Genomic DNA, 27,652 nt, shown 5'->3' on the forward strand with positions numbered 1-27,652 from the left:
TTATTACATGACAAGCCTCATTTTATTGTCTTCCATGGATGAAAACAGAAACTGCGTGTACAGAATGGTAGTCACATGCAATACAAAAATATGAATTTTTACAATAACATAAAAAACATGTATTGGCCCATTCTAAAAAAATTGCACAGTATTTTATACATGAAAAAAATAGAAATATATACACATCTGTAATAGCCATAGCAGTACCTATTCAAAAATGTCGTGGTATATTTTACATATAAAATGTTTATACAAATATTAGAAGAATCATGTTAATTTGCTATACATTAAATTATGTATGTACATTACATACCGTTGGATTTGAAACAAAAAATTTACTGCAATCTTCCACACACAAAAAAAAATCCCCCAAAAAACCCTACATATTCCAACACAGTACGCTCACTCAGTCGCACGTGCACCCACACGAAACACACAAATACAAGTCCGCCGAACTGAAGCCAGCAATCACAAACAGTATACACAAGCGCGCACAAGAGGTACTGTTTTAGGAAGAGAGAGGACACTTTTGCGCCAGGTTTCCTGATTTATCTTTTTTTTTTTTTTTTTGCGCAGACAATGAAACCACTCAAATCCTTGAAAGAGGGATCTTTCTAAGTAACTCATAATCTTTTAAGGTGCACTTTACACTTCTATGGATGGACGTTATCATTAAAAAGTCTTTAATCATAAATAGCCAGTAGTATTCTATTCCCGTGTAGATTTCACCTGTTTATCTTCGCTGTAGCTCTTGTATAGCGAACGCAAGTACTTCATCAGTGCCCCGTGTTTAAAATGCATCCAATAAACTTGACCAGATTATACTCCAAAACGACAACATACAGAGTAAGCATATCACACTGTCCATGTCTCTGAGACTCTCTTGAAGAGAAAATAAAATTATAAAACACTGCAAATATGATTCTTCAAAACCAAAACTAAATCACAACAACAAAACAAAACAAAAAAAAGAGTTCATGATCATTTTTTCCCGTTGACAAAGTGCATATTGCATCTCGACGTAGGGCTGATGAGCATCTCCGCACATGCCATCACACACCCCTTTAAAAAAAAACAACAGAGAGGAGCAGAGAGGCAGTTGGGTTTGAGAACATCACTCAAAGCAGCCTGTCAAAACGTTTGTCAAACCCTCAGGGCAAACATAGGTAAATGAAGTGGTCCATTTGGTAGGGAGGGTCCATTTTATGTCCAGCAGTGTGAGTGTTTTTTGAGAGAAAGAGCCATGTGGTCAGGACCCCGGCGAGAACAACCACATCACAGCAGCACAAGAGAAAGTGAGCAGGCTTGAGGACAGCAGGCACAGACCACAGACCACGCCAGTCAGTCTCAGCATAGACATCACAAGCCAGTTATTCATGAGCCCCAGAGTCCCGAACGACAACAAAAAACGGAAAGGAAGGCAAAAAAAAAAAAAAAAGAAAAAGAAGAAGATATCTGACGAATGTGAGGGAAAGCGTGGACAACAGCGGTCGTCGCCGCTGCCACACCTCAGTCCACCGATCCTCTCTCCCGAACAAGAAAAATGAAACGGTTAGACATGGAAGATCACACTGTGGATTAGTGGAAGCAGCGCCCGTTTCAGGCAGAGGCAATGCTTTGATCAATCCTGTAAGAGTTAAGGATTCAGGAGCATGCAAGGCAGACCCAGGCTTTGTTTTGCATTGCTTATGTTTCAGAGTGACTGCTACAACCTAGATTAGGAAAAGAGAAACAGAAAAAAGAGAGAAGAGAGCAAAGGAAAACACAAACGTTAGAAGGTTAGTGAAAAGTTGGAACAGGCTCACACTGGAAAAAATTTAAAAAGCAGCAAAGATATCACACGTGGATTAGTTAAAGGACATCTGTGAGATAAAAACAAACAAACCCAAAACAAAACAAAACAAAAACAAAAAAACAGGGCTGGCTGTTAACAAAGAAACTGAAAGATTCATGTGATCATTTTTTGATCATGCAGACCTCTTCAGGTAAATTGGATTGTTGTCTTCTTCAGGGATTTTGTTGCCAAGCTCAGATCACTCAACACACTTCAAGCAAGTGCAGTAAAGATGAGTAAAGCAAATCATAGATAAAAAGCAGAAAAAAAAAGTAGGAAACATGGTGAATGAAGCTGTAATGATGTAAATAAACAGAAGATGGGTGTGAGGTTGCATGAAGTGGAAAAGTTGGTCTGGATGAAAAGAAATAAAATCCACTCTGGTGCAGAAATGTGCAGAATTATCAAGTCAATAATTTTCATGTATTTTTAAGCTCCAAAAACTCACAAAACTCAAACCTTTGTGTGCATTTAACTCGACCTAAACTTTGTTGTTGCGCACTTTATATTCAACTTCAGATCAGAAGTCACAAAATGGTCCGTATTCATTCCGAGGTGACAGTAAGTTCATTAAGCACAATGTGCAGCTGTCTGTGTGGATCTGTCTGGAAAGTCACTTGTGCTTTTCCTTTCAGCCTTGTTTAAGGAAGTGGAAATTGCCATGACAACAAATTACCTAATCATACTGTGCAGCTTACAAAATCTAAATCTACATATATGGGACAGCGACGATTAAACCACATTTTTCAGAAAATGCGTCCTTTCAGTCAAGAGTGTTGCGTGATGAAGAATAAATTAAACTCTAGAGATCACATCTACATCTATACACCACAAAGTTCACATTTCTTAAGTCAGGCGGCAACAGCAGAGCTGAGAGGGGCGGTGCCTCACTGCAGCGACAAAGTGCATTTCATGTCAAACAGATATCCATTTATGAATCTTATTTATAAATAGCACGATGCAACCCCCAAGGCTGAAAACAACTCCATGTCATATTGTTTATAGAGTTTGGATTCAAAGACTACCAGGGCGATCACTGAGAGGCCACTGTACCACAAGGGAACCACAACGCTATTCACAAGTCCAGTGTCTTCACATCCACCGCGGTTTGTGGGATACCTACTCTGCAGACTTCCAGAAGTGTCCGGGGTGCGACAGCCTGCGGTTGAGCTTGGGCAGCTTCTCCAGCATGTCGGCCAGCTGGGTGAAGGTGGGCCTCTCTCTCAGGTCGTACGCCCAGCAGGCGGAGAGGATCTCCTGAGACAGGAACAGCACTTTGGATCAATGGCCTGTGGACTACGACTGATCGAGCTACAAAGCTGATATCGCTACATGCTACCTTTATGAATGAATGGCACACACGTGCCCTGACTCACAGTGACTTCCTTGCCCAGGCTGATCTCCGCCAAAACCTTCTTTATGCCCTCTCCGCTCCCCACCTGCCAGATGGTAGCTTCCACATGCTGGTTGGTGATTGGCCAGTCCCTCGCTTGAAGCTCATACCAAATTGTGCTTGAAAAGGGGGCAACAAAAGCAGCAGTCTGTCAAATGGTGAACTGTCTTCTGAGTCAGAAACAAGTGTAGCAAAGCAGTATGTCTCCAAAGCTTAAACTCAACTGTGTGCGGAACTCACCCAAAGGCGTACACGTCTGCTGCGGTGGAGAAAGGAAGGCGGTCCTCGTTGTTACCTGGGCTCATCCTACGCACGATCTCAGGCGCGAGGTAACAAATCCAGCCGTGAGGAAGTTTTAGTTTATTCTCACGCCTGGAAAAGGAAAAAAAAAAAAAAAAAAGGCAGCGTTTTCAGCAACAAATCTGAAAATTAAAGTGGAAAAAGCTTGAACTAAATGCAGTCCATCTCCATTTCTGGTGTACAAAACAGCCATTTATGAAGCCATCCTCAAATGAAGTCCAAAATTAGCCAGCCGTGTGTTCAAACTGGACTTCAAAAAGCAGAGTGTGCAGGAAATCGCTCCGATTTTACAATCAGGAGACGTCCGCCTTTGCAAAAGCTCCCGCTTTGATGAGGGAGATAGATGCCTGCAGGACTGTTGCTGCGGACCTCAGCAATTATTGCAAATTACTGGACTTCCCCAGGTAACAGCAGAGCGGCAAGAACAGCACTTCAGCTGAGCTTGTGTTTTTAAGGTCTCTGGAGTGGCGCTTCTTACCTCCCCTCCTGAACGACTCCGGAGATCCCAAACAGCCCGAAGTCGGTGATCACGACTTTATTGGTGTCGTGAAAAACGTTCTTCGACTTCAGGTCTTTGTGAACGATGCCTTTGGCGTGCAGGTAGCCCATTCCCTGTATCAAACGGCAGACAGTGGCAGCTCATGAAGTATGCAGACCGGAACAGTTACCAACATGCACATTTCTAACAATTTGAAGTGTACGCAGAGGATTTTGGTTGTGTGTAGTTCGTCATTAGCTTTCATGCAACTACGACACGTGCACACAAAGATTTGGACTGCACCGGTAACGTGATCTTGGGACATTAACTAGACACGAATAGCAAAATGAAACGGACAAATAGATAATCTAAGCTTTCCCTGCACACTTCCTGTTTCTTCAAAACAAAATATTTCCTCGTGTGGTACTTCAGGTTTGGAAAAGACAGTTTGTGGAAACAAAATCTGGCTTCGACACCACAATGAAGTGCTTACATCCTGATGTGGACTTCTACAAATGCATCAATGAGAGCTTTGTATGGATATATATATATATATAAAAAAAAATACCTTTACAATCTCCTGAGCGATTTGTCTTGTCTTGTTAATATCCAAAGTGTTTTTAGTGTCTCGAACAACGGAATACAGTGTCCTCCCTTTACAAAAACTTTAGGGGAGAGAGAAGACCGGGTTATATTGGAGAAAAAAAACATGTTAGGGTGAAATCCTTGCTGAGGTGCGTTTGATATTTCTGCTCTCACCTGGTGATGATGGCTAGGTGGGGTGGAGCCATGCAGGCCCCCATAAAGAGGACCACGTTCTCGTGCCGGGTCTGCCTGTAGTTCATCACTTCCTTTTTAAAGAGCTTCAGATGGTCCTGATTATTCCCATCGATCTCAAGGAGTCGGATAGCTACCTCACCGTGCCACCGACCTTTATGCACTTTGCCCCAGCGGCCCTGGAAAAACAACAGGACAACTCAGTGAAAGTGTCTTTTCAGAATGACGCACGCTAATACCGTACGGGTGGATTCCTCACCTTTCCGATGAGTTCTCCGAGGTCCAGCTGCTCAAAGGGGATGTCCCACTCCTGCAGGTACACACTGGTCTGGCTGGCCTTGCGGCAGATGGGGCCCTTCCACTGGTTTCCCCGAGAGCTGGGCAAATCATCCAGCTCGTCGTACTCGCCGTCCGAGCCCACGTTCATCCTGATCTCATCCCTGTCGTCCTCGTCTTCCTCTTCGTCCTCATCCTCTTCCTCGTTCTCCTCCTCCGCTTCGGGGTCGTCATCCTCGACCTCTAGTTCCTCCTCCCCTTCCTGCAATAGTGTGGTGACGGTTTTGTTTATACACTGTGCGTGATAGATTTTTGTTTGATTTTTTATTTTATTTTTTTAATAATCAAACAAACACGAGTCAGCATAAACTTTGAGTGTCGTTTTTCCTTTGCATTGAGCTTTGCGTTGCTGTTTCAGATGTGGATCGTCCTCATTAGAATTACTAATATCAAATCCCCAGCACATTACAGCCACTCAGGACAACCTGGTTCTATTAAAAAAAAATGTCATTGGAGCTGTTGTTTTTGGTTAGAAACCTGTAAAATGTGTATTTTAATATAATGATATTTAAATCTTTCAATTGTAATTTCTTTTGACATGTCTCTTACCTCGGATGGATTATAGTGTCAGTCAGTAAAGAAACAGTAATGCGAGTGCATTTTTTTCCAGCCTGCATATCAACATTACCTCTTCATCTTCATCTTCTACCAGCTCAGCATGTATGTCGTCCGCTGATTGCTCAATCTCACTGCTGGAAAACAGAACATTGATGTCAGAGGGGTAGAATAAAGAAAGCATTGTGTCATCGATCAATCCGCTGACTGAGCTTGAATGTTGTACTATACAAGTCTTACACTGTGTCTTGCAGGACATCAGAGTGCAAATGTGCAGGACTGGAAACATCTGCGGAGAAAAGTAACACAGGGTTCAGGGAGGAAGGAGATGAGTACGGCCTCGTGACCCACCACGTACAGAACATCAACGCTCATGCAATGTCTCACTGCCTCCAGCAGATGGTGTCAAAATGCTGCCACGCAGTTAAATACTTCACAACCACACTGACTGATGCAACCTTAAAAAGCCAGCATGCAGGACACAAGAGAAAGCGGAAGGTTTGCAGAGTGGGATGACGGTATGGCAACAGTGTAGTGTGACACTTTTGGACCGTTAACTCACCGGGGAAGATAAACTGCTGTCTATGCTGAAAGTAACAGGCAGCTTTTGCAAAAAAAAAAAAGAGGGGAAAGACAAATACGCAAATACGGAGAGAGACTCCTGGTTAGAAAAGCTATAGAGCACAGTTCAGGGTTAAATATCATTTACGGAAAGACAAGGGGTGAGAAGTGTGTGAGTCTCCTACTGATATACGCCACTAAACTGGAAAAGAGATTTAGGGTAAATCTGTGCATTGAGGAAATTCAATTCACTTCAATTGTAGCATGCAGATTTCAGTATATACATTGCATGTGTCTGTATTTGTTTAATTACTGGGGCTCACCTGGGAAGTTAAAGCGGCTGTCTCGGTGGCCTTTGGGCGAGGGGTTGGGGGGCGGGGTGGCGCTGGGCGGGTTACTCTGCTGGAAGGGTGCCGGGGAGGACGGTGTGGATGAGGTGGTGGAGGACGGATTGCTGCTGGAGTCCAGCTGGTTCAGCACTGGAGGATGATCCTGGTGGGACAAAGGTGGACGCAAATAACACCAATCAGGGTTGATCAATAATAGTTTCACAGAGACGGATGGAGGAAAAACTGAAAGTCTACGACAAAGTTACTTTGTCTTTTCTCTCTAAAACAAACTCAGGTCATGTGAGTGACAGTAACTAGTGAGCATGATCGGTGCGTTCATGAGCAACTGGGAAGTGGGAAAGTTTCGAACTCGGAGTGGGAGAGCGCACCTGAACACCTGCTGAACTGGGAGTATCCCACTAAGAAATCGGGTTGTTTGTGGGAGCTCTGAGAAGCAGGTTTGACGTCACATGATATGGCAGTAATTGTGGTGAAAGGATAAATTGTATGTGCTCCGGATTAAGGATAAGGTGAAATAGCCAGACTTGGTTAGCCTTAGTTTACTTGCTGTATGAAATGTTAAAAAAAAAACAGCAGCATATCAAATTAAGTAGAAGAGTAGTGTCCAAATAATATTGACCTACTGAGCTCCATTTCATTGTCACTGTCTTTATTCTGACAGGAGAAATAGAGCACATGTTGTGGGGGCTGCCATGCTGCCTGTTTGTTGTCCTCATGTGAACGCCCTCAACTCGAAAGTGGGACGATACCAAATGGGAAATTTCCCAATTCCCAGCTGTCTGAACGCACAATGATGAATATAGTTTTCATTTTCAGAAAGTGACAGAGAAAAGGTTCTAATCAGGCTCTTGTTAATATCATTGTGTCATACTAATTAATCTGACAATGATTTAATGCCGTTTAAAATGACTACATGCTGCCGTATAACATAGAACTCCTCAGCCCTTCTTACCTTTTTTGTGATGGCCTTTGGTAGCGTGCCAAACTGCGGTGCTTCCTGTGGCCGGTCCACTGGGTTGTTTATATCAGAGGGAACGGACTCCGTCCTTCGAATTTTGGCGACTGCAGGATAAATTGACGATGTCATACGTGTGTGGATGCACAACAGATTGTGCCCATCAACTGCAGACTGAGGACCAAAACAAAACTTACTCGGTAGAAAGGAGATTCTGCAGGATGGAGCTTCCTTTGTGCATTTGTTGTGGCACTTTAATCTGCACAGAGAGGAAGCAGTGTATGCGAGGTTTGTTACTCATTAGCATTGGGCACCTAGAACACTCCCCGAGAGTCCAGATCAATTAGTCCAGTCCAGGTTCTTCCCATCTCAGATCACATGTGCCCCCTCAAGGAACAAACCCTGCCCAAAGCTTCCCCGTGCTGCCTTGCTACTGTATCAGTGAACAACAAAAATACTTAAAGCTGAGTGAACTGTCCTTTAAATAGAAAGCACTCAACTCACCGACAGTGTTTGCACTTAACCCCAAACATCATGTTCTTCTGGCACACTTGACACGTCTGGGACAACCAGGACTTGGTCGAAAACCTACACAAACACAGGAACTTCTGTTAGACCGACTGTGTTCACTTAGTTATTTTTTAATATGGTTCATTCATCAATTTATTACAAACACATCCAGCTAGTGTGCTTTCTGATGACGTAAGCTGAGGAGAGAAGAGGTCTACCTGTGCGTGACTGCGAGGCCGATGTCCCTCCTCACTGCTTGTGGGGAGCTGCGGTGCACTGCTGCATTATCTGGTCAGACAGAGAGAGACAAGAGGGATGGAAAGAAGAGCAGAGGAAAATTAAGGGGATGGTTGGGTCGAGAAGCACCGGTGTCAAATGAAAGAAACAGCCTTTCACACTCTCTGTCATTAGATCGGGACTGCGGCAGATGCTGTGAACCAAAAAGTTCGAGGCCAAACACAAATGCGAGCATTTCAAATAAAGATGAGAACAGTAATTTTCCAGAACAAATCATTCAACCAAACCATGCTTACTGAATCCAGATAACCAGGTTTAAGCAGGTAATATTGTGTAGAATTTGTCATCCATTTGTACAATATTTTGCACGTGTTTAGCCTTCATATTAACCATTTAAGGAAAATAAAACGAAGTGTATCCATGTGACAGACTCACTCTTTATTGTGCCATGCTCCTCCAGCAGGGTGGGGGTTCCAGGAAGGGTGTAAGGTGCTGGTGTGGCAGCCGGTGTGATTCCGGGAGTCCGCGCAGATATGGCGGGGTAGCGAGAGGGCGAGTCCTCGCACCCATTCCCGTTGACTTGCATGTTCAGGAACAACTTATTCTTTTTAACACACCTGGAGGAGAAACGAACAAAATAAAATCGGCAGCCTCGGTAGTAACAGCATTGCCCGGGTACTGTAGTGTATGAGACAGGTTAAGTGAGGACTACCGAGAGGCACGTTGGCCTACCAAAATAGTATTGGCACAGGACGGCCGTGGTGACTTCATTAACCCCAGGTTAAGTCACAAGAACCAAAGCATTGCCAGGTCTGTGGTTAAGACGCACATGCACATTCACACGTGTGAGGAAGCAAAATCTGTCTCGCTCATCTCATCTTGAATTCTGTTAAATCAGGCCTGCGACCCGTTTTCTGATTGCTCTTGTAACATACTGTACAGTTGTGTACAAAGCCAGGATAAACTAGCAGGATCGTCTGGGTGTGCGGGAGATGCAATGGATCTATGTCAGCCGTATTTACTTCTGCCTTTGCCAGGTTTTTTTTTTTTCCCCCAATAAAGCTTTCCATAAACAGACAGGATATTATGACTAAACATGTGGCTTGTTTGTGTATTTGCACTCAGTCACAATGGAGAGGAAAAAATGATTGAGAGAGAGAGAGAGAGAGAGAGAGAGAGAGAGAGAGAGAGAGAGACTGTGTATGTCTTGCCACCTCAGAGCATTAGACCTAGGAAATACTTCCTGTTTTGACATGACTCATAATCTCTGGGAATCTGTGCGTGGATTAGCTCCACTCATACAACGAGAGCAAAGGAGCAACGGGCAGGATGTGAAAGAGGGAGAGGGAGAGGGAGCGAGTTTATCCGAGGAAAGCTCTGCTTCTGCCCTGACCCGGCCGAAGACTGAACTGAGAACGAGATCGTGGACAGATGCGTGATGCTGTGGGAAGTCATCTTGGTGAATGTCGAAAAACTAAAGTGGTCTTTCAAAAGATGATACGATGAAAGAGAAAACTGAAGCATTTGCGACATTGTAACTGGATAATATTTGCCTGTTGTGTTGATAAATGACATGTGATTATTACGCCATCGGTTCAGGAGCACTAGTGGCTGACCATTACACACAACATCCTGCATGTTTCTGAAAATGATTCATATTCCCTTGTCCGTTAGCTTGGGACATACTACAAAAGATGCAGTAGCCTGGGATTACCAGACCCGAATTTACTGTCTGAATGTTCGGGTCTGGTCACACTATGTGGGATTGTTTCCTGTCTTTCTAGCATTCTATTGGTTGTAGACATCAGGTTCATTTTGAAACTATTGGAGCATCCTTTAACCAATCAGCATTGACCACCATGTTGTGTGCCAAAACTCAACAAGTCGTAAACAACAGAGACCTTTTCCCAATGTGAGTAAAGGGCAACGCAATGTTTCTAAATGATCATTTGCAGACATTTAAAAAATATATATTTTTTTATTCTTCTCATTCCATCTTTAATTCCTTCATATTTGTCAGCTCGGCAATTTTTTGTGTGTGTAATGCTTCATCTACCTTTACCACCAGCACTGTTGGAATGACATTTAGAAAAACTGTCATTTCACTTAGCCACATCTACCGTTTGCAGATTGGTCGATACTTCAGAGGAGCTGAGCGAACCTTGCAAACAGGGTTTCCAGACTATAGTCACAGACTAAAGCTGTGAGCAACAGGCAGACAGAGTCGGGATAAAATTGCAGTAGGTTATTCCAGAGCAAAAATCTGTTGCAAAAACAGGAAACAAATCCGATTCCAGCGAACTAAAAGACTGCTGCCCTCTCTCAGGACTTCTCTCCACACTCCCCGATGCCTGAACCTTTTGCTAACAAAGACAACAGTGTCAATCTGTCACAATTACGATGACGCCTGAGGATTCTCATTTTGCTCTAATCTGACCTATTTATGAGAAGCTGTGGACGAGGTAAATTCTGTCAGAGTGTGTCAGTCCACGCAGCTTCAGCCAAGCACCTACTTGTTGGTGGGAGGCTCCTCGATACGGTTGCCCAGCTGGGACTCGTGGCTTTTGCTGCGAGTCAGGGTGATGTTGGGAAGCAGATGCAGCACCTTGCGGGACGGAGGCGGAGGGGTGCAGGGCGGCTTTAGCCGGTGTCGCCTCTTTGAGGGCGGAGTTATGGGCGGGGTGGAGGTGTGTCTGTGGAGCCGGGCCGTGCGAGCTAAGGACATGGGAAATGGATCCGTGAGAGGGCTTTCGCCGTGAAGGTGAGCTAACAGCGCCTCCGGTGTGGGCGCCGCCGACATGGAGACCGAGCGGGGATGGGGGAACGTGGCACTGGGAGTGGAGGGAGTGGACTGGATGGTGGACGGGCGGGCGAGAGGCGAGGGACTGTGAAGGCGGAGAGGAGTCCCCAGGTTGGCTAGCTGGTCTGCGGTCAGTAGGGAGCCGCTGTCCCTCCTGGTGGGCTCAGACAGCCAGGCACTGCTGTCCTCCTTCAGTTCACCTCCTGTGGGAGAGAAGAAACAAGACTCACTGGTAGAAAAACCTGGAGGACAACACACCGTGATGAGGCTCTCACGGTGTAAATACATACCTGATTCAGTGGCACTCTTCAGACAGGAGAGGGCAGCACTGAGTCGGGCACATTCTTCCGAACTGGACCCCAGTCTTCGCATTGTATCCCTCACCTGAGCACCTGTCATCTGCAGCAAGGCATCCAGGGACAACTTGGCTTCTACTGCCTGTGTAGGAGCAATGCAAAGACGAAAGATGAGAAGTATTCAATAATTATATGCATGTTATATGCATCAGTGACACATTTTTAATCACAGAAAAAAAAAAAAAAAAAAAAAGGTTAAAGTTATGTACATGAATATTATTCTTCTGCTCTGACACTGCAGCAGTCTCAACACTGTAGCCTGCAGTGAGGCTAAAACTCAGTATTAAATGAGCAGGACGCTACAGTACAAAGCAGGTCATTCAATGTTTGACTCTCACTGCTCCTGGAAATCAGTGGTAATCCTGTTTGTTTGGGGTATTCCAAATACTACTTGGTCTGCTTATGAGATTGTGCAGATTACTACAGGCATGGTTAAAAGAAAAAAAGATTAAAAGGACGTGAGCCTACAATCTGACCATCCTGGCCCCATCCAAGCTCAAGACAGAGCACTGCCGAGTTTAGGTCAAGTCTTAGTCTTAATCGAAAATTACAAGATCAAGCTTGAACTAGGATTAAATAAATGTCTGTCAATTATTCTTGTTTGTTTTATATAGTGTGGTCACTGTACAGCAACAAAGGTAACTCTGACAAGAAGTAGAGACAAAATAAAACAGTGCGAAGAGTGGACAGCAGCAGTCGGCTTGAAAATATGAAAATGAGAGCACATAGTCTATTTAAGAATATAGTAGAAAATTATCCTGTTTTTCTCAACACCTGAAAGTTAAAAAGTCATGAATATACAACTTTATATAGTTAAATAAAACCAATATACTGTATACCGCTTTGCAATCACACTGTGAGTGTGAGTGTGTGTGTGTGTGTGTGTGTGTGTGTGTGTGTGTGTGTGTGTGTGTGTGTTTACTTGTAAAACTAGGACCCGTTTTCATTTTAGACTGTCGGGGTGAGGACATTCTGTCTGGTCGTCACCTTTTCACACTCCTCTAAAAGGCTTTTTGAGGGTTAAGACTTGGGTTTAGGGTTCAAGGTTAGAATTAGGTTTAGGTTAGGTTTAAGTTAGGGTTGGGGTCAGGCACAAAGTTGTAATGGCTAAGGATAAAGGGCTAGGGGATACATTATGTGAATGAATGTCCCCACAAATATAGCTGTACAACCATGTGTGTGTGTGTGTGTGTGTGTGTGTGTGTGTGTGTGTGTGTGTGTGTGTGTGTGTGTGTGTGTGTGTGTGTGTGTGTGTGTGTGTGTGTGTGTGTGTGTGTGTGTGTGTGTGTGTGTGTGTGTGTGTGTGTGTGTGTACAAATGCATATAAATGAAACAAAATGTATCACAAAAAATGTCCAGGACACAGAAACACAATTACACCAATCAAATATTTGATCACTTCAGGAATAAAAAGAAACTCAAAATGCACCATTATTGAGAACACAACAGGGTACTTCATGAGGTTTTAAAACTAGCAAACAGAAAAACAGTGCTCAAATGTAAGATTAGATGGATAAACCAAGCCTTGTTTAAATAGATAGTGAAAACTTAATTTACCACTAAAGAAACAATGAGGGTTTTAAAGATGTCTGCGATCCCCCGTGCTGTTTTAGCTTTTTGTAGCAAATATCTATTATAAAACTGCGCATGCATGCTGGATTGTCGCAGATGTAAAGTGACTCTGTCCCGTATCTGTACCTTTAAATTTAGGTTGGTTGACCACTGTTTAGCTAAATGGTAGATTATTACAGCTAATATGTCTTGCATCGGAAGAAGAGCTCTTAAGCTGTGCACCACCTCCCACTTATAAGTATGTGGGCCTTTCTCTGATTGCTTTCATTACCATCCATTATACAGAGGACATGACTATCAATCTTGCATGAGTATATAATAACTGTGGAATGAACAGAAACTGCGGCCGTGTGGATGGAGACTAACAGACCCCGGCTATGTACGGTTTATTTCACGTTAACTTACTGGGACAGTCAGTAAAATAACTGCACAAATCACAATTTACAGACGACACAAGTAAACAGGACTGAGTGCAGTGAGTTTAGGATGTTTACTTTTTTTCAGACATGGGAAGTGCGCAACCACTTATCAATCAGGTTAAATCCTTGCTCGCAGAGGGCAAACACTGATCACAAAACTAGGGCAACCTCCCACACTCGTGTTTACACTACAAGCAAAAAGAAGCACACGCGCGCACACGCACACGCACACACACACACACACACACACACACACACACACACACACACACACACACACACACAAGCAACGGTCAGTGATGTGATGTTCAAAAGTGGCTGTCGGTTGTCTACTCCCCTCCCTCCTTCTCACTCACAACAACAGTTTTAGCACCAAGAATAGTAAAGCTTGTGTACACGATTACTGTATCGGAGCCTCTTTGATACAGTAGTACCGGTCAGAATTGTTTTGCGTGTGTACACAACAATTAACCGTATTTTGTTGTTCAATCGACATATTAAGTATAGTGTGTTTTAGCTAATAAGGGGCCCCTAACAGGTAAGGATTTTATCATTTTGCGCTACTGCAGTTAAAACTAAGAATTAAAACGGGAACAAATTCTACAATTCTACAAACTGATCAATTATTTGACATTAAAACATATTTTTGGTTAAATTTTTACATTTTCTGGTCCCATGTTGACCTGTGAAAATCTTTTTCTAGAGAGGAGCCCCTCAAGGCTACGTAGTAGAGCCACAAAAAGAATTCACTCGTTCACAGAGACACATGCTTGTTCAAGAGGGCTGCCAACACAGGATCCACATGCCAGTGTAACATTATGCAACAGCTCCCTGTGAGATGAAGCTCAGGAGCAGAGAAGTTGCATTCCAGGTTTAACAAATAAGCCAACTAGAGTCACCGTAATGTTTTTGGACCGTCCGTTACATAATCAGGCCTTCGTACGATAGAGTGAAGAGATGTACTGTAGAAATCTCAATCTAATCATATTTGATCTAAGTGGGTCATCAACTTGTCATGACAGCTCTGCATCTTTTGGGATATCTCCAATCGTACACAAGAAAAACAAATGAACACTTGTATGCAAAAAAATATTCAAAAAAAAAATGAAACCAACTCTTATTATCTGGTACAAAGCTAAACTCTTCAAAAGGAAGTGAGGTTTGAAAGCAAAAAGAACAGAGTGAGACAGACATGGCTAAACAGTAATCAGATATGGAACGAGGCCATAAAGCAAAACAAAAAGCGTGTATAAGCTTGGGACATATTAAAGAATAACAAGAGAAATTGGAGATTTGGAGATGGGAGAAATCATTAAAAAATAAGCAGGTTACGGTGGGGTTACAAAACGAAGACAAGCGGACGAGAGCAATAAAAACATACAGTAGCTGGTGGGGATTAAACAGTTTACAGCAGCAGAGGAAGGGGAGTCAGCGAAAGGAGAGAACGTTACATCAACACAACGACACAGAATGAAAAAAATTTGCCCGAGGAATAAAAAGGAACAAAAGGAAATGAACATGTTTTTGTCAAGTTGAAAACGATTGTTGGTGGTAACTGTTTTGGTACAGCATGGTAGCTTGGCTCCAGTGCAAAAAGAAAGAGAGAAAAACTGGCACACAGGCACTATAAACCATAACAACACAAACAAAAAGGAAACATAAATGTGAGAATATGCATGATGAGTATATATGATATGCAGAGCTCAGTTCTCAAACATATTAAGTAAAAAGCGGCCCACCAGGTAAAAAGGACAACCACTGATGTAACACTGCAAACAACTCCAGTCTGACTTCATATTCAATTTTCAATTCAATTCAATTTATATAGCGGCAAATCACAACACGGGTTATTTCAGGGTACTTAACATATTAAAGTCCTTCTAACATTAAACGGAGGAACCCAACAATTCAACAATTGCCACGTCAGCCGGGAGGAAAGAAAAAAACCTCCCCTTTAAGGGAGAAAAACTTCAGACAATGGGAAGCAAAAACTCCCTTTTAACAGGAAGAAACCTCCGACAGAACTAAGCTCAGAGGTGGGCGGTCATCTGCCTCACCACTTCGGGTGAGGGGAGTGCAGAGAGAAACTAAAACAGCATAGCGATCCAACACATGAACTGTAGGTGGGGCCAGTAAGACCAGAGACATGCAGCTCGGTGCATTCAGGTCAGTACGAAGGATCTTCGTAGCAGCGAGGCTGCGGCTCAGTCGCTAGAGTGGGTCGCACACTAATCGGAAGGTTGGTGGCTCGATCCCCGGCTCCTCCTGTCCACATGCTCAAGTGTCCTTGAGCAAGACACCCAACCCTAAAAAATGGCTCCCGATGGTGCACCATCGGTGTGTTGTAAGTCGCTTTGGATAAAAGCGTCAGCTAAATGAAATGTAATGTAATCTCGGGCGAAGAGAGGTCAGCGAAGGGTCACAAGAGACCCGATCGCCAAAAAGTGTTGTTTTTAAAAAAAAATTTACTTCTAACACTGTAGCCTCCTTACACAAAGGCATAAAAGTATGAACCGCAATGCCATTCAATAATCACTTATTCAGCTGTTATCTAAGTCAGAACCAGATCATGCACATGTGAACTGGAACCAAGTACACATGGTGAATACACATAAACGATACAGTCACTCAGGCCAGAGCACTGGCAGCCCCTCAAAAAAAGCACGATGACCAACCTCAATGAGCTCTGGTCGCAGGTTGATGGTGCGCAGCCAGTCTCGTAAGTGTGGGTAGCTGTCCAGGGCCTCGGGCCTCTCCGTCTCTGGTACTTTCTGCTTGCACTGCAGCTGTTTACAGATGTATTTCATCAGCTTCACCTGCAGGGAGCAATAGAGAACATAGCACAGATGGGAGGAGCGGGTTAGTGGCGAGACTCACAGCCTGCAAGGAGCTCCTGCAAAAGGAAAAAGCCTTCACTGTAAAGGGTATCTGTCACACCTGCGTTGGCATTGGAAGGTTATTTTTTATTTATTTTTTTTAACACATTTTTATATTTTCTCAGAGATGACGTACAAATTCTACAGTATTTTATTCTCCCCGCAACGCAATTATTTGGGGGCAGAAACACAGTTACTACTGTTGCTTGACATGACACACTGACCTGAGAAATATTTTCCATCAACAAGACATTAAAGCCAGATTCACGAATTACTCCATACTCCCACACTCACTCTTTTTCCGTTCTGAACTCAGTGTACCTGCAGCAACGACTCCAGTGTTTGTTTCCCTGTGCCCCCAGCGCACCAGGCAGCTAATTAGATATAAACTTCTATTATTATACAAAGGAACAATGAGCTGGTCATCTAATGAAAGCGTCTGTGGTGTGCTGGCAAAGCAAATAAGTGCATTTGGAGCAAGGAAGAAGCTCAGTGATATCAAAGTTCTCGGTAACGGAAAAGAAAAGGTGCCGTATGACCAGTATGATTTTTCCAGTTGGTTGAAGAGGTGCGAGTCAACCTGCAACACAATTGCCGCAATCAACCATAATTGAAAATAAGCAAATTCAGAGCAAAAGCACTTTAAAAGCTGTTCCTCTATAAAATGCTTTAAAATGTTCTTTTAACTTCTGTTTTATAACTGCAACATATGCACATATACACTATCCATCACCATACTCGTATCTTTTTGCTTTTATATTGACTTCGCTGTTTTTGCTGTTGTTCTCAGATATTTTGTTGTTATTTGTTTCCATTATTTTTATGTTGCAATATTATTTCTGCATGTAAACTTTCGGTTTTCTATAACTGTAAACTTTTAACATTATCGGGTGGAGGCTTCAAATAAGCTCACTGGTTGTTGTTTTTTTGCCTCTCCGTGCACTGCACAGAATTTTTTTTTTATCTTGTAAAAGCTTCTGTGTTTTAAAATTTGTGCAAAAATAAATCAAAAAGTCTTCATACCAAAGCTATAAGGAAGCATAACTTTCTTTCCACCCAGACAGCAGTTACAGCGTGTCCATGCTGCGATGGCTCAATGGCGTGAATAGACCGTAGAGAAGAAGAGATGCCACAGTCCCTTCAAGATCACTCGGGATTGTAATATACTAATGATATTTTTAAGTTTAACAGTAAACTTTATCATTCAAAATGACATCAGAGCATTTAAACAGTGAACGGCACAGGGAATTTAGGAATCATAAATAACTATAGGTTAAAAAACAAAAACAAAACAAAAAACACTAATATAACATTTTCTAATTTACCCTAAAGATCTTTTTTGTGTGTTCTGTAAAAAAAAAGAAGGAAAAAGAACTTTCATATCGAACAACACATTAACCGATATCGGTTGATAAAAACATCGGTCGAGCTCTAATACTGAAACACAGAAACCCGCCTGTACTTCCGCTCTCTTCTTAATATTTGCATTTGGTAAACAGCACATTAATGACTGAAGCCTCTGTGTGACCTTTGCTGTAGTGTCTCATGACGTCGGACACGTCACACGCAGCCCGTCTATGAAACTTATTACACTGTCTAAACACTGGAGTCTAAACACTCAAACGTCTCCACAAATAAAACATAAAGCAGTGAGACTTTACTCCAATGCTTTCCAAAGCAATGTCAAGTGCAGTGGTCCTGTGAGTAAGTATTACAATGAGCACCGTGGTATTGGTTTGCAGCGGGCCACATTGTGCAGCTCAGCGTGACTGTATAGTGTGTCCTTATCGCACGGTCCATCTGCAAGAGTCCATTACAGCAGGCAGCACCTTCAGACGAGCCGCGCGACGCCGGCCGGCTCTCTCGACCCGCCGCGTACCTTTCGAGTGCCCCGGGGGGGGGGGGGCAACAATGACGAGCTTGTGTCTTTCTCCGCTCATTCAAGCTTCCAGCGCGACGCATCCGCCCGCAGACCAGACGGAAACTCGCACAGCCGCGCGAACTCTCAGGAAAGTGCGGCCTTGGGATGTTTCAAAAGGCTGCTCCTTCACGGCAGCGAACAAAAGCCCCCGCACTGAAGGCCAGAGAGATTGAACGGAGGTAAACGCTCTCCGTGTTGTCCCCGACTGAAGCTTTTCAGCTCTGCGACTGCTCATCAGTTATCAGCACTGAGAGCCTCGTAATCTAACTAATAAAAAAAAATTTTAAAAAAATGTGTAAAAGCAAGGACCGTGTCATAAGAGCCGATTGGTCCAGATGGAAACAGATGAATGAAAACTTTCAGGCCTTACATGCCGATGCCCACATATAAGTTTTACTAAAAATAGATACTGCAATTGACCTCAGAGGTCAACAAGTAAGAGCAGCTCCTTCTACGGCAGGAAGACAGCGATGAGCAGCTTTTTGTCATCCTCGTTTGGGCTGGAAGCCCTTATGAATACACATGCAAGCATACGGGCAGACAATCATGCAAACCAAGTAGCACGGACTGAACAGTTTTATCTCCAATCGGTGACAAACCGAGATTCAGAACGACATGAGATTATTGACCGTGCGCTCATCAAGTGTCTGAATAGAGTTCTTCTGCAGACCTGGACTAACATGGTCAAGAGACACGTACCCAACGTGGCTAATGAGCTAGCCTCCTGCTTTTACCTCCGTATACACTAGTGCAGGCCTGTGACGTCACGTTACCTAGCAACCCCTCTTCTGAGTCCTCAGCAACATTTCAGTGGGATTTTCCCATACATGTGAAACACAGGGGATGGGACACAGGACATCACACAAACGTGGTCATGCGTCTCCACAGGACAATCACTGTAGGAGCCACGACACTCGCAGAGTGTTCACTTTATTATCATCCCAAATAAATAAGATGGACAGGATGAGACACGTGTCCCTCAAATCGCTCACCGATATCAGTAATGTGCGCATTTGTGTTGGGAGCGCAGTCAGGCGCACCGACGAACCAAGAGATCATGACGGGCCCCTTGCATATTATTTTGGGTGCAGAGTGGAGAAAGCAGCGTTTGACTTGTGGCCTGGAGGTGGGAGTGGAAGGGGGAGGAGGAGGAGGAAGAGGAAGAGGTGGAGGAGGAGGGTGGGGGGGGAGAGAGAATAGGATAAATGGTGTCAGGGCCCACCTGTCAGCAGAGCTAAACAACACCATGGCAACAGCCTAATGCTGCGAGGGAGATGAGTGACAGCCGGTGTGTCGGCCACCAGAGGGAGGGAAGAGGAGTCCCAGCAGCCCCCCCTACCCCCACCCCCCGGGCCTGACACAGCAGACTCGGGGAGCGGATCCCACCGCTTCAAATGTTTTCTCAAGGCTCTTGCTGACTCAGCCTCTTCGGCACACCTGCCAAGGATAGCACTGCCCCGTCTGAGAACTGAGTAACGAGGCTCTGGCCCAGAAAATGATATTTGCACGGGAAGGTCAGATCGTTTCTCGCCCCCAGACGAAAAAGCGCAAACACAACAGATTCAAATGAATAACAGCTCTTTGTGTCATGTTAGCGACATGCAACCTCTGGTCCAGAAAGACCCGAGAACAGATTAGCCACGAAGTTTTCGGGCTCGAAGAAAATGCATGGTTTGTACATGAAAAGTCAAAGGGAAATTTAGCCAGCGACACTATAATCCATGAGAAAAACACATCTGCACGTTCACCATCGGCCACAGAGACGTATAGTTAGGGATCCTCAGGCTTTTTTTGTTTTTTTGGGGGGGGTTGCAGCGTGTGGGCTCGTCCGTCTTTACATGTGGCGGCTCCGTCACCATGGAACTGGAACGTGGCAGTATCACTGACACCGAAGCTCATGCAAATTTTTTGAAATTCATTTCAAAGACACTATTTGAATTGTATCCCGTGTGTAAACCTTCAGTAGACTTGTCAAAACACTAAAAACACAATGGCAGACGTTGTCATGCAGAGGGCAGCTCATAAAAGGGGGGGGGGGTCTGTTGGGGGTTCATGGTTGACAGTCTGAGACAAAAGCCTCCTGCCCTTCCTCCATCAGTGTTAGTCCACTGGTGGGAAGGCGGGAGGGAGGGGGTTGTTATGAAGAGAGTTGCATCAAACTGTCTGTGCTCATGTGGTGTGTCTGTCCAAGCCTGGAACCCCCCCCCCCCCACACACACACACACACAGGTAGATACTGTGACAGACAGACTTTGGCCTTGTTTAAGCTTTCACTATGACATGTCTAACAGAAGAACATGTGGCCATTTAAAATATCTCAAAACAGATTTACAACCAACTGTTAATGTGAAACGTGGGAATGGTAGGAAGATGCCACATGACCAAAAAAAATAAATAAATAATAATAATAATATGATAAGCTTTAAAATCAATGAACTACTTTTGTTTTGTTTTAAGGGACAAACTTCCCAATAAATAAGCACACTGCTTATCCGTGTGTAAAGAGTGATTGTAACCCTTTACAACCAGACACACCATGCTAACTTTCTTATGACTTTATGAGCAAGCAGATCCCCCCCCCCCACTTTTCCCCCCACAAACAAAGTCCTGCAGACCTCAAAATTACAGGATGTAATGCAACTCATCCTGAGTCAGTGTAAGAATAGATAGAGGCCTGCCTGCACCGTTCCACCATTCTGATTTCCGCGCGTTGCAGCTCTTCTCTTTCTTACCGACTGCACCTCACATACTTTAAGAAGAAGAAAAAAAAAAAAAAGGAAACAGAGTCAGGGTCAACGCTGATACAGTCACTGGAGCTGCATTTCCTCTGTAGCCTCGTGTGAGCGACATTCTCCACTGCCTACTTCTAGGCCTCTCTCTCACACGCACGCACACACACACACACACACACACACACACACACACACACACACACACACACACACACACACACACACACACACACACACACACACACACACACACACACACACACACACACACACACACACAGAGAGAGAGAGAGAGAGAGCGAGTTGAGGACGGTTGTCATGTCATAAGAGGCAGCCCAGCGGATTGGCTTTGATTCTCCCCTCCCCTTTCCTCCCTGCTCTCCCTTCTCGCACAGGCTCTTTGCACGTCATTTGATTTTCTTATTTAACAACCAACCCTGAAAATGCGTAGGAAGAAAGATGTCTAAATATAGACGCAGCCACAACAGCTCGCACCACGAGCGCACAGCAAAACTCTCTCAAACACCACGAGGAGACAAAACAGAGTGACGCTCTGGCTTTTTTTGCTGATCATTACAGAGAGCGGTGATTAAAAAGATAAAAGACCGCTTTTATGTGAAGATTTACAGCCGTGACATAAATATGTCACGACGCTCCACACGTTGTATTAGGTTATGTAAAACGCAGTGCGTGAGCAGAACACTTTTAAGCTGAGGTGTCTGGATCATGTAACCTGGATAAAATAAAAAATAAAAAAGCAGCTGCTCGAGCAGGGCGTGTGGACGTGATGAAGCAGAAGTGAGGAATATACGGCGTAAAGAGCGACAGTGAAAAAGTAACACCGAGGCAGCAGGAGAGGCAGACAGAGACAGAGATGAGTGGGATTAGCATGTGAAAAGTGAAGTACCAGTTACCACTCCATTTGAGAGGCCAGTATCATTATCCTCTCAGTGGCAAGGCAGGAGAAAACACACACACACACACACACACACACACACACACACACACACACACACACACACACACACACACACACACACACACACACACACACACACGGCTCAAGTGGAATAATAAAGCTCTCCCAATGAGAGAATAAAGTGAGTTCAAGTCGTTCTTGATTGCACTCCAGTGCAATATGGGAGCGATAACCCTTTGCACCGCGAGCGTGACGACTTAACCTCACACACATCGCTCAAATTCAACACACGAATTAAAGTTGCTTGCAGCTGCAGCAGTGGGGACACCGATGCAACAGGATGATCACTCGAGCTTACATAAGAATGGAAAGACCACAGCGGGCCTCCGGGACCACCGGGTCCCACACCCCTCTCCTCTCGATCTGTCTGAAACACCAGCACTTCACACACAGGCTGAAAGTCAGGATCTAAAAGGGTCACCCGACATCTGCGACTACCTCCCTAATCTGCTGACTTGTTATATATGAGGCATGTGGCAAGATAATTCTCCAGGAGGACTAAAGCAAGAAGTGAAACTGCACACTTGTGTCAAAATTTCAAAATAGTGTGCCAGTAAAGATATAGGAAGTAAGACTGCCCGTCAACACAGCAAACCCCCGATGCCTTGACGGGCCGCACTTACAAGGCTGTTGAAAGACATCGATATCAACTTAGCGATGATGATGATGACGACGAACATGTCAGCTGTGCAGCCGATATTAAATCCCTTTTGTCTCAGTTCAACTGACAAAACAGGAAGAACTAGTAAAAAGAGCTGCTACGTTTTAATGTAGGCTACTAGGTTAAGTGCTTGACAAATAAACTGCTCCTTTATGTTAGCAATACGCGTCTGCTCCTCGCCACTGACATCTTCTCTTCCTTTTATCCGGTAACAGGGTGCTAAAGACAGGACAGCTAAAGAACAGACCATATGAAACTAGCTGGTTTTAAAATGTCATATTTACAGGGGAGAAAACTGTTAATAAACAGACATCAACGTTAGCTATTGTTACTAAATCTCAGAAGCTTAAATACATTTCTTGCCTTATTTTAAAGACAATATATTCCCCATTATTTTTCTTTAAATAATTTGTCTTTTTTTATAGTTTTGACTTGTCCCCTTCTCTAAATGTCTCACAATTCATTTCAAAGCAAGATATACTTAATTCAGTATGTTAAAATAAAAAGCCAGGTGAACTTATAATAAATTGTCCACTCACTGTGGAAATATAGCACACAAGAAAGCAGAAAACATAGAAAATGAGCAATAAGATAGTAAAAAAAAAAAAAAGAAAAAAGGAAATGGCAAATGACAGTAAAGATTTTTAGAAATGTGCTACTCGACCGATTTAGACCGACACAACTGTGCAGAGATACCACAATAACAAACAGAGATATAATCAACACGCCACACAAACAGCAACCGCCACTGCAGCCAAGAAATGTTCAGAAAACATTGAGATCAAGAGCACATTATCAGAGCGAGGAGTTTTTTTTTTCTATATCTTTCCACTTGAGCTGTGACCTAAGACACTGCTCAGCATAGTTGCATTATATCTTTACTTCACACTTCGGAGCAGCCACAGCCGTGTGTGCGAGTATACACCGACTAGCTGCACTCCGCTGATCAGAAACAGTCTGAAAAGAAGACTGAATAAAGAGAAATAAATATCACCGAGACACACTGTTTCGCTGTGCGGTAAACTTGAAAGTTTCCAGTGCAGCAACTGAAAGTCAGTGAGCAGTTTGGGGCTGGTATCACCTCCACTGCAGGAGCTAGTAGATTTCAGAACACAGATTCTTAGTCGTTGTCATCGTCAAGCAACAGTAAGGGAAGATACCGAACTTGGCTGGACCACAAACCAGCAAAAAAAACGTTCAACAGATGCCCCCTAATAACGGCCTCGTAGGCACAGGAAGAGAGACCTCGGAGCCTCCACCAAACCTGTGAGAGCGGCACAGCCTGTCCATTGTCATGTAGAACAATGCCGGTGCAAGATGTATCTACAAGTCAGCGCAGCTCAGGAAGTACTCTGCCACATCACGTCCTGTTCCAGCCAACGAGGTACACATGACACACGATGAAGAAGAGTCAATGAACACCGAGCAGGACGGGCCGTGACCATCTATTGAAACACGCTTTGTTTTAACCAGTCGATCATTTTTCTTTGGGATACAAAAAAAGGTTCCGGCTTCATTCGCTCTCGTCGCAGAAAAAAGCAACGGGAGCGGGAGTTTGCAGTGGACTCGAATGGACTCGTGCAAACATGTGAGCCGATTCTATTTCAGTTAATAATCTGAAATTTTTTTTTCCATTTAATACCGGGCTTCTTTACTTGAGCCAGTGGAAATTTGTTCCCACACAGCGGCTTGCCAACGCGCACCTGATGCCTGCCAGCCGGCGAGGCCGCTACCAAATTATTTTGTAGACGTTCATAATCTCAAACTGGATAAAAAAAAAAAAAAAAAAAAAAAAAAGAAGCTGCACCTGAAAACACAAGACTGCTTTGTCATCCCTCCATTGTTCTTAAGAATACATCTTTTCTCTCTGCACACTTTGATACAAACCGCCACAAACACACATGGATCTTCTGAGGAGGTGATATTGTGTTGCCGCCTGCGTTGTTAAGACAAAGAAGTAACCAGATTACAGATAGTGTAACATTAGGACAAAAAAAAAAAAAAAAAAGGCTACTTTCTTCACGAGACGTGATTCTCGACTGCGTCTTTGAAGGTCACTTGAAAACCAGTTCATTGTGTCTCTGAAACTAAACGCTCCTGCGCTCTCTGGAACATTAGTTTTAAGGGGCAACAGCACAATTGTTCGTAGGGTGTTCAGTTATACAGAAATAAAACAGACATGGATAATTGATAGCCTCCAGCCAATCAGTACTGAATATTCCTTTTAGCCAAGGTATGGGGCTTAAATAAACCATGAACCAGAAAACCCGTTTATCAGCTATCATGTCTCCGGGATGTCAGTACGTCTGGGTGCCCGCACGCCGATTCGATCACCTCGCAGTCTCAAAAGCGCTCATTTTTGTCGACATTAAACTTGTACTGCTCTTCACATCTCCATGTCTCATGCGAATGTACTGTATCAGCCATTTATATCCCACACCAACCCCCTCGCCGCCTCCTCCTCCTCCTCCTCCTCTTCTTCCTATCACCCTCCTCAGCAGAAGCAGGGCCTGTTGTCCCCTCACGGCTTTGTTACCAACAACATGGAGCTGTACTTTCCATGACATGATCCTCTCCTTCAGTCATCTCGCATCTTAGAATTTTACAGAAACAACAAAGTGTGTGTGTTGTGGTTGTTGTTGTTTGGGGGAGTGGGTGGGGTGGGGGGGTACTGTAAATATCCCATGAGTGGACACATGCAGGCCTGAGATTAAACTGGAAAAGCAATGTGAACATTCTATAAATAATACTAGAAATACAAGGAATTATCATTTTAAAAACATAAATGAAAAACCACTTTACATATTATTATTTTTTAATCATGTTGGAAGCAGAAAACAGCCCCTTTTCAATCTTAATCTGAATTTTATGCGCATTTTAAAAAAAATATATATATATATAAAGAGAGCAAATACATAGTGTGCATCCTTTGCCGATTCCTGCATGCTACCAGGCATGACTCCCCTCTCAACACTGCCTGCTATAGTAGGAAACGCTGCCCTACAAAGCAAAACGGCTCTTGCGCAAAGCAATGTCAAGTCATCCCAACACGACAGAGCTGAATCTGCATCCAGATGCAGGAGAGAGCAGCACGTCCAACCAACCGCTCCTCCGCTTTACGCTCCGGGGAAACGGATAAACACATGGAACGCGTCGTGCGTTTTGTCGTATATTTATGTGTGTGTGTGTGTGTGTGTGTGTGTGTGTGTGTGTGTGTGTGTGTGTGTGTGTGTGTGTTTTGTCTCGCAAGGCCCGGCTGTTTGTGCGCTGCACGAAATCCGGTGCAGAAGTGAACACAGTCACACAAATAACAGCACTATCAGATTATTGAATGTGTGCCATTAGGCCAGGGCTGGATTTGGGCTGCACAAGCGCCGTGCTGTGAACTATCCGAAGTGGGGGCGGGGGGGGCTCCTGACAAATAATAAGAGAAAGAGGTCACACGAATAAGATGGATCAGGCGTGCAAAGACAACTCGTGTCTCGAGCATTTAGGAATGTTCGAGACAGAGACAGAGAGACAGAGATCATGAAGCCCACCGGACGAGGCAAGGCTTTGATGATCGTTTATGAGCCATCTTCACCTCAACGCATCGACCCAGTAGTATCATGTAAGCGACAAAATGTGCTCACTGCCGCTGATAGGGCGCCTCGCTCGCAGGCAATATTAAAGCCTGTGAGGCGGACATAGCGTTGGGGCTTCATGACTCCGCAATTTGACTAGACCCATTTCTAACTGCAGGACGGAGCTTTTAACAAACATACAAGAAGATGGTTTTTTTTTTTTTTTTTTTTTTTTTACCTCTAAAGTGCGTATTTCTTGCTGCGTGAGGTCGTTGGACGCAGCGCATTTGGTCCGTAGCCCCTGTAAACTGGAGATGGAGATATCAATCATATTCTGGATGAGTTCGCACTGATGTAGTGCGGCCATCGCTGCGCCACCGCCGCTATCCCTCTCCGGCTGCTCATCACTCTCGACCATCTTCCCACCTTTAGCAGACACACTATCCATTCCTCAGCATCGGGCACGGCTGGAAGGGCTGGAGTCAAACTGCTGAGCTCCAATAAAACATATGCAGCGCTCCAGCGACGCAGCGACCTATTGTGGAAGTTAGCTGACAGCAATTGTCCCTCAAGCTCCCAATCTGGGGAAAAAGTCTGGACGCAAACTCGATCTGGATTTTTGGGTATCGGAACAAGGTGCTCGATGGTAACCCGGCTCCGTAAAGTCCAGTAATGCGCGACTTGTATTTCCTGTCCGTAAAGGCGAGCGACGCGAGGACACTCAAGCTTCCACCGACAGCTCTGGCAGAGGCTTTCACCGTCTGTCAGCTGTTGGGAACATCGTGGCGCTCGGTGCTTTCTGGGAAATGAAGTCGTATAGGTTACAAAAAAAAAAAAAAAAAAAAAAAAAAAAAAAAAACCGCCACTGCACGCTACGTCCTCTCAACCACCCCCTCCTCTCCTCCTCCCCTGCACGCGCATGCGAGGACGAGAATGAAAAAAAAAATAAAAATAAAAAAATAACACCAACTGTTTTGTACAATTCTAGTAGCTTAATTACTCTTTTACAAATTTCAGCATAGATTTTGAATTATTACAGGAACACATAGCAATAAAGCAATGGCAGGAGCATTACAGGTAGCCTATAATAACATTGATAATGGCTGAATTCCATTTAGGGGTTCCAGCCCGGCCCATTGTGTAGGCCTGTCTCACACCGCAGCTTGACATGTCAGTAATAGGCGCAGGTGTAAATAATGAAATTCATTGTGGCTAAATTCCATCAAGACACTTCAATCTGGGGCAAAAGTGTAGGCCTTTGTTCACTGTTCAACTGGACGTGTCGGAGTAGAAGAAAACACAGGGGGTAAATAATACAATTAATGATGGCTGAGTTTCACTTAGGTGTTCCAGTCAGGGCCAAGATTTGGCCTTTTTCGTGCTGCTACTTGACACGTAAGAGTAAAAGGCACAGGGTTAAATCATACAATTAACAAGGGCTGAATTCTAATAAGGTGTTCCAGTCTAGGCTGTGGTGTAGGCCGTTC

The 27,652-nt window shown here is 44.1% G+C and overlaps 1 protein-coding gene across 5 annotated transcripts; it reads right to left on the bottom strand.

Moving 5' to 3' along the window:
* On the bottom strand, positions 1 to 27,001 carry ksr1a (kinase suppressor of ras 1a). Of its 5 annotated transcripts, XM_069700568.1 has the most exons (22): positions 26,592 to 27,001; positions 26,404 to 26,473; positions 16,109 to 16,249; positions 11,377 to 11,524; positions 10,800 to 11,289; positions 8,722 to 8,903; positions 8,268 to 8,337; positions 8,044 to 8,127; positions 7,737 to 7,798; positions 7,537 to 7,646; positions 6,558 to 6,726; positions 6,236 to 6,277; positions 5,914 to 5,962; positions 5,747 to 5,810; positions 5,042 to 5,320; positions 4,765 to 4,961; positions 4,574 to 4,670; positions 4,006 to 4,139; positions 3,468 to 3,599; positions 3,211 to 3,346; positions 2,958 to 3,091; positions 1 to 1,712 (listed from the first exon to the last, which is right to left on the bottom strand). In XM_069700568.1, exons 3-22 carry the CDS (start codon positions 16,238 to 16,240, stop codon positions 1,706 to 1,708), a joined length of 2,718 nt encoding a protein of 905 aa, XP_069556669.1. In that variant the 5' UTR covers positions 16,241 to 16,249; positions 26,404 to 26,473; positions 26,592 to 27,001; the 3' UTR covers positions 1 to 1,705. The 5 variants fall into 5 exon arrangements, with proteins under 5 accessions (XP_069556669.1, XP_069556666.1, XP_069556664.1 ...); XM_069700565.1 differs by having other exon boundaries at positions 5,747 to 5,807; positions 26,404 to 27,001; XM_069700563.1 differs by having other exon boundaries at positions 26,404 to 27,001.
* Between the last annotated feature and the right edge of the window lie 651 nt (positions 27,002 to 27,652).

The sequence above is a fragment of the Brachyistius frenatus genome, unplaced genomic scaffold (genome assembly GCF_029030835.1).
Source record: "Brachyistius frenatus isolate BFR_SWC_R1_liver_20210118 unplaced genomic scaffold, ASM2903083v1 Contig_34, whole genome shotgun sequence".
In the NCBI taxonomy this organism is placed as follows: domain Eukaryota; kingdom Metazoa; phylum Chordata; class Actinopteri; family Embiotocidae; genus Brachyistius; species Brachyistius frenatus.

Bases quoted from the DNA above. Each gene is read 5' to 3' on its own strand.
- ksr1a (XM_069700563.1), bottom strand. From the start codon at position 26,613: ATGGATAGTGTGTCTGCTAAAGGTGGGAAGATGGTCGAGAGTGATGAG. The intron at 6,278-6,557 runs GTGAGCCCCAGT...TTTTTGCAAAAG, and splicing joins CAGCCGCTTTAACTTCCCAG to CTGCCTGTTACTTTCAGCAT. The intron at 4,140-4,573 runs GTATTTTTTTTT...CGTTTGATACAG, and splicing joins TCGCTCAGGAGATTGTAAAG to GGAATGGGCTACCTGCACGC.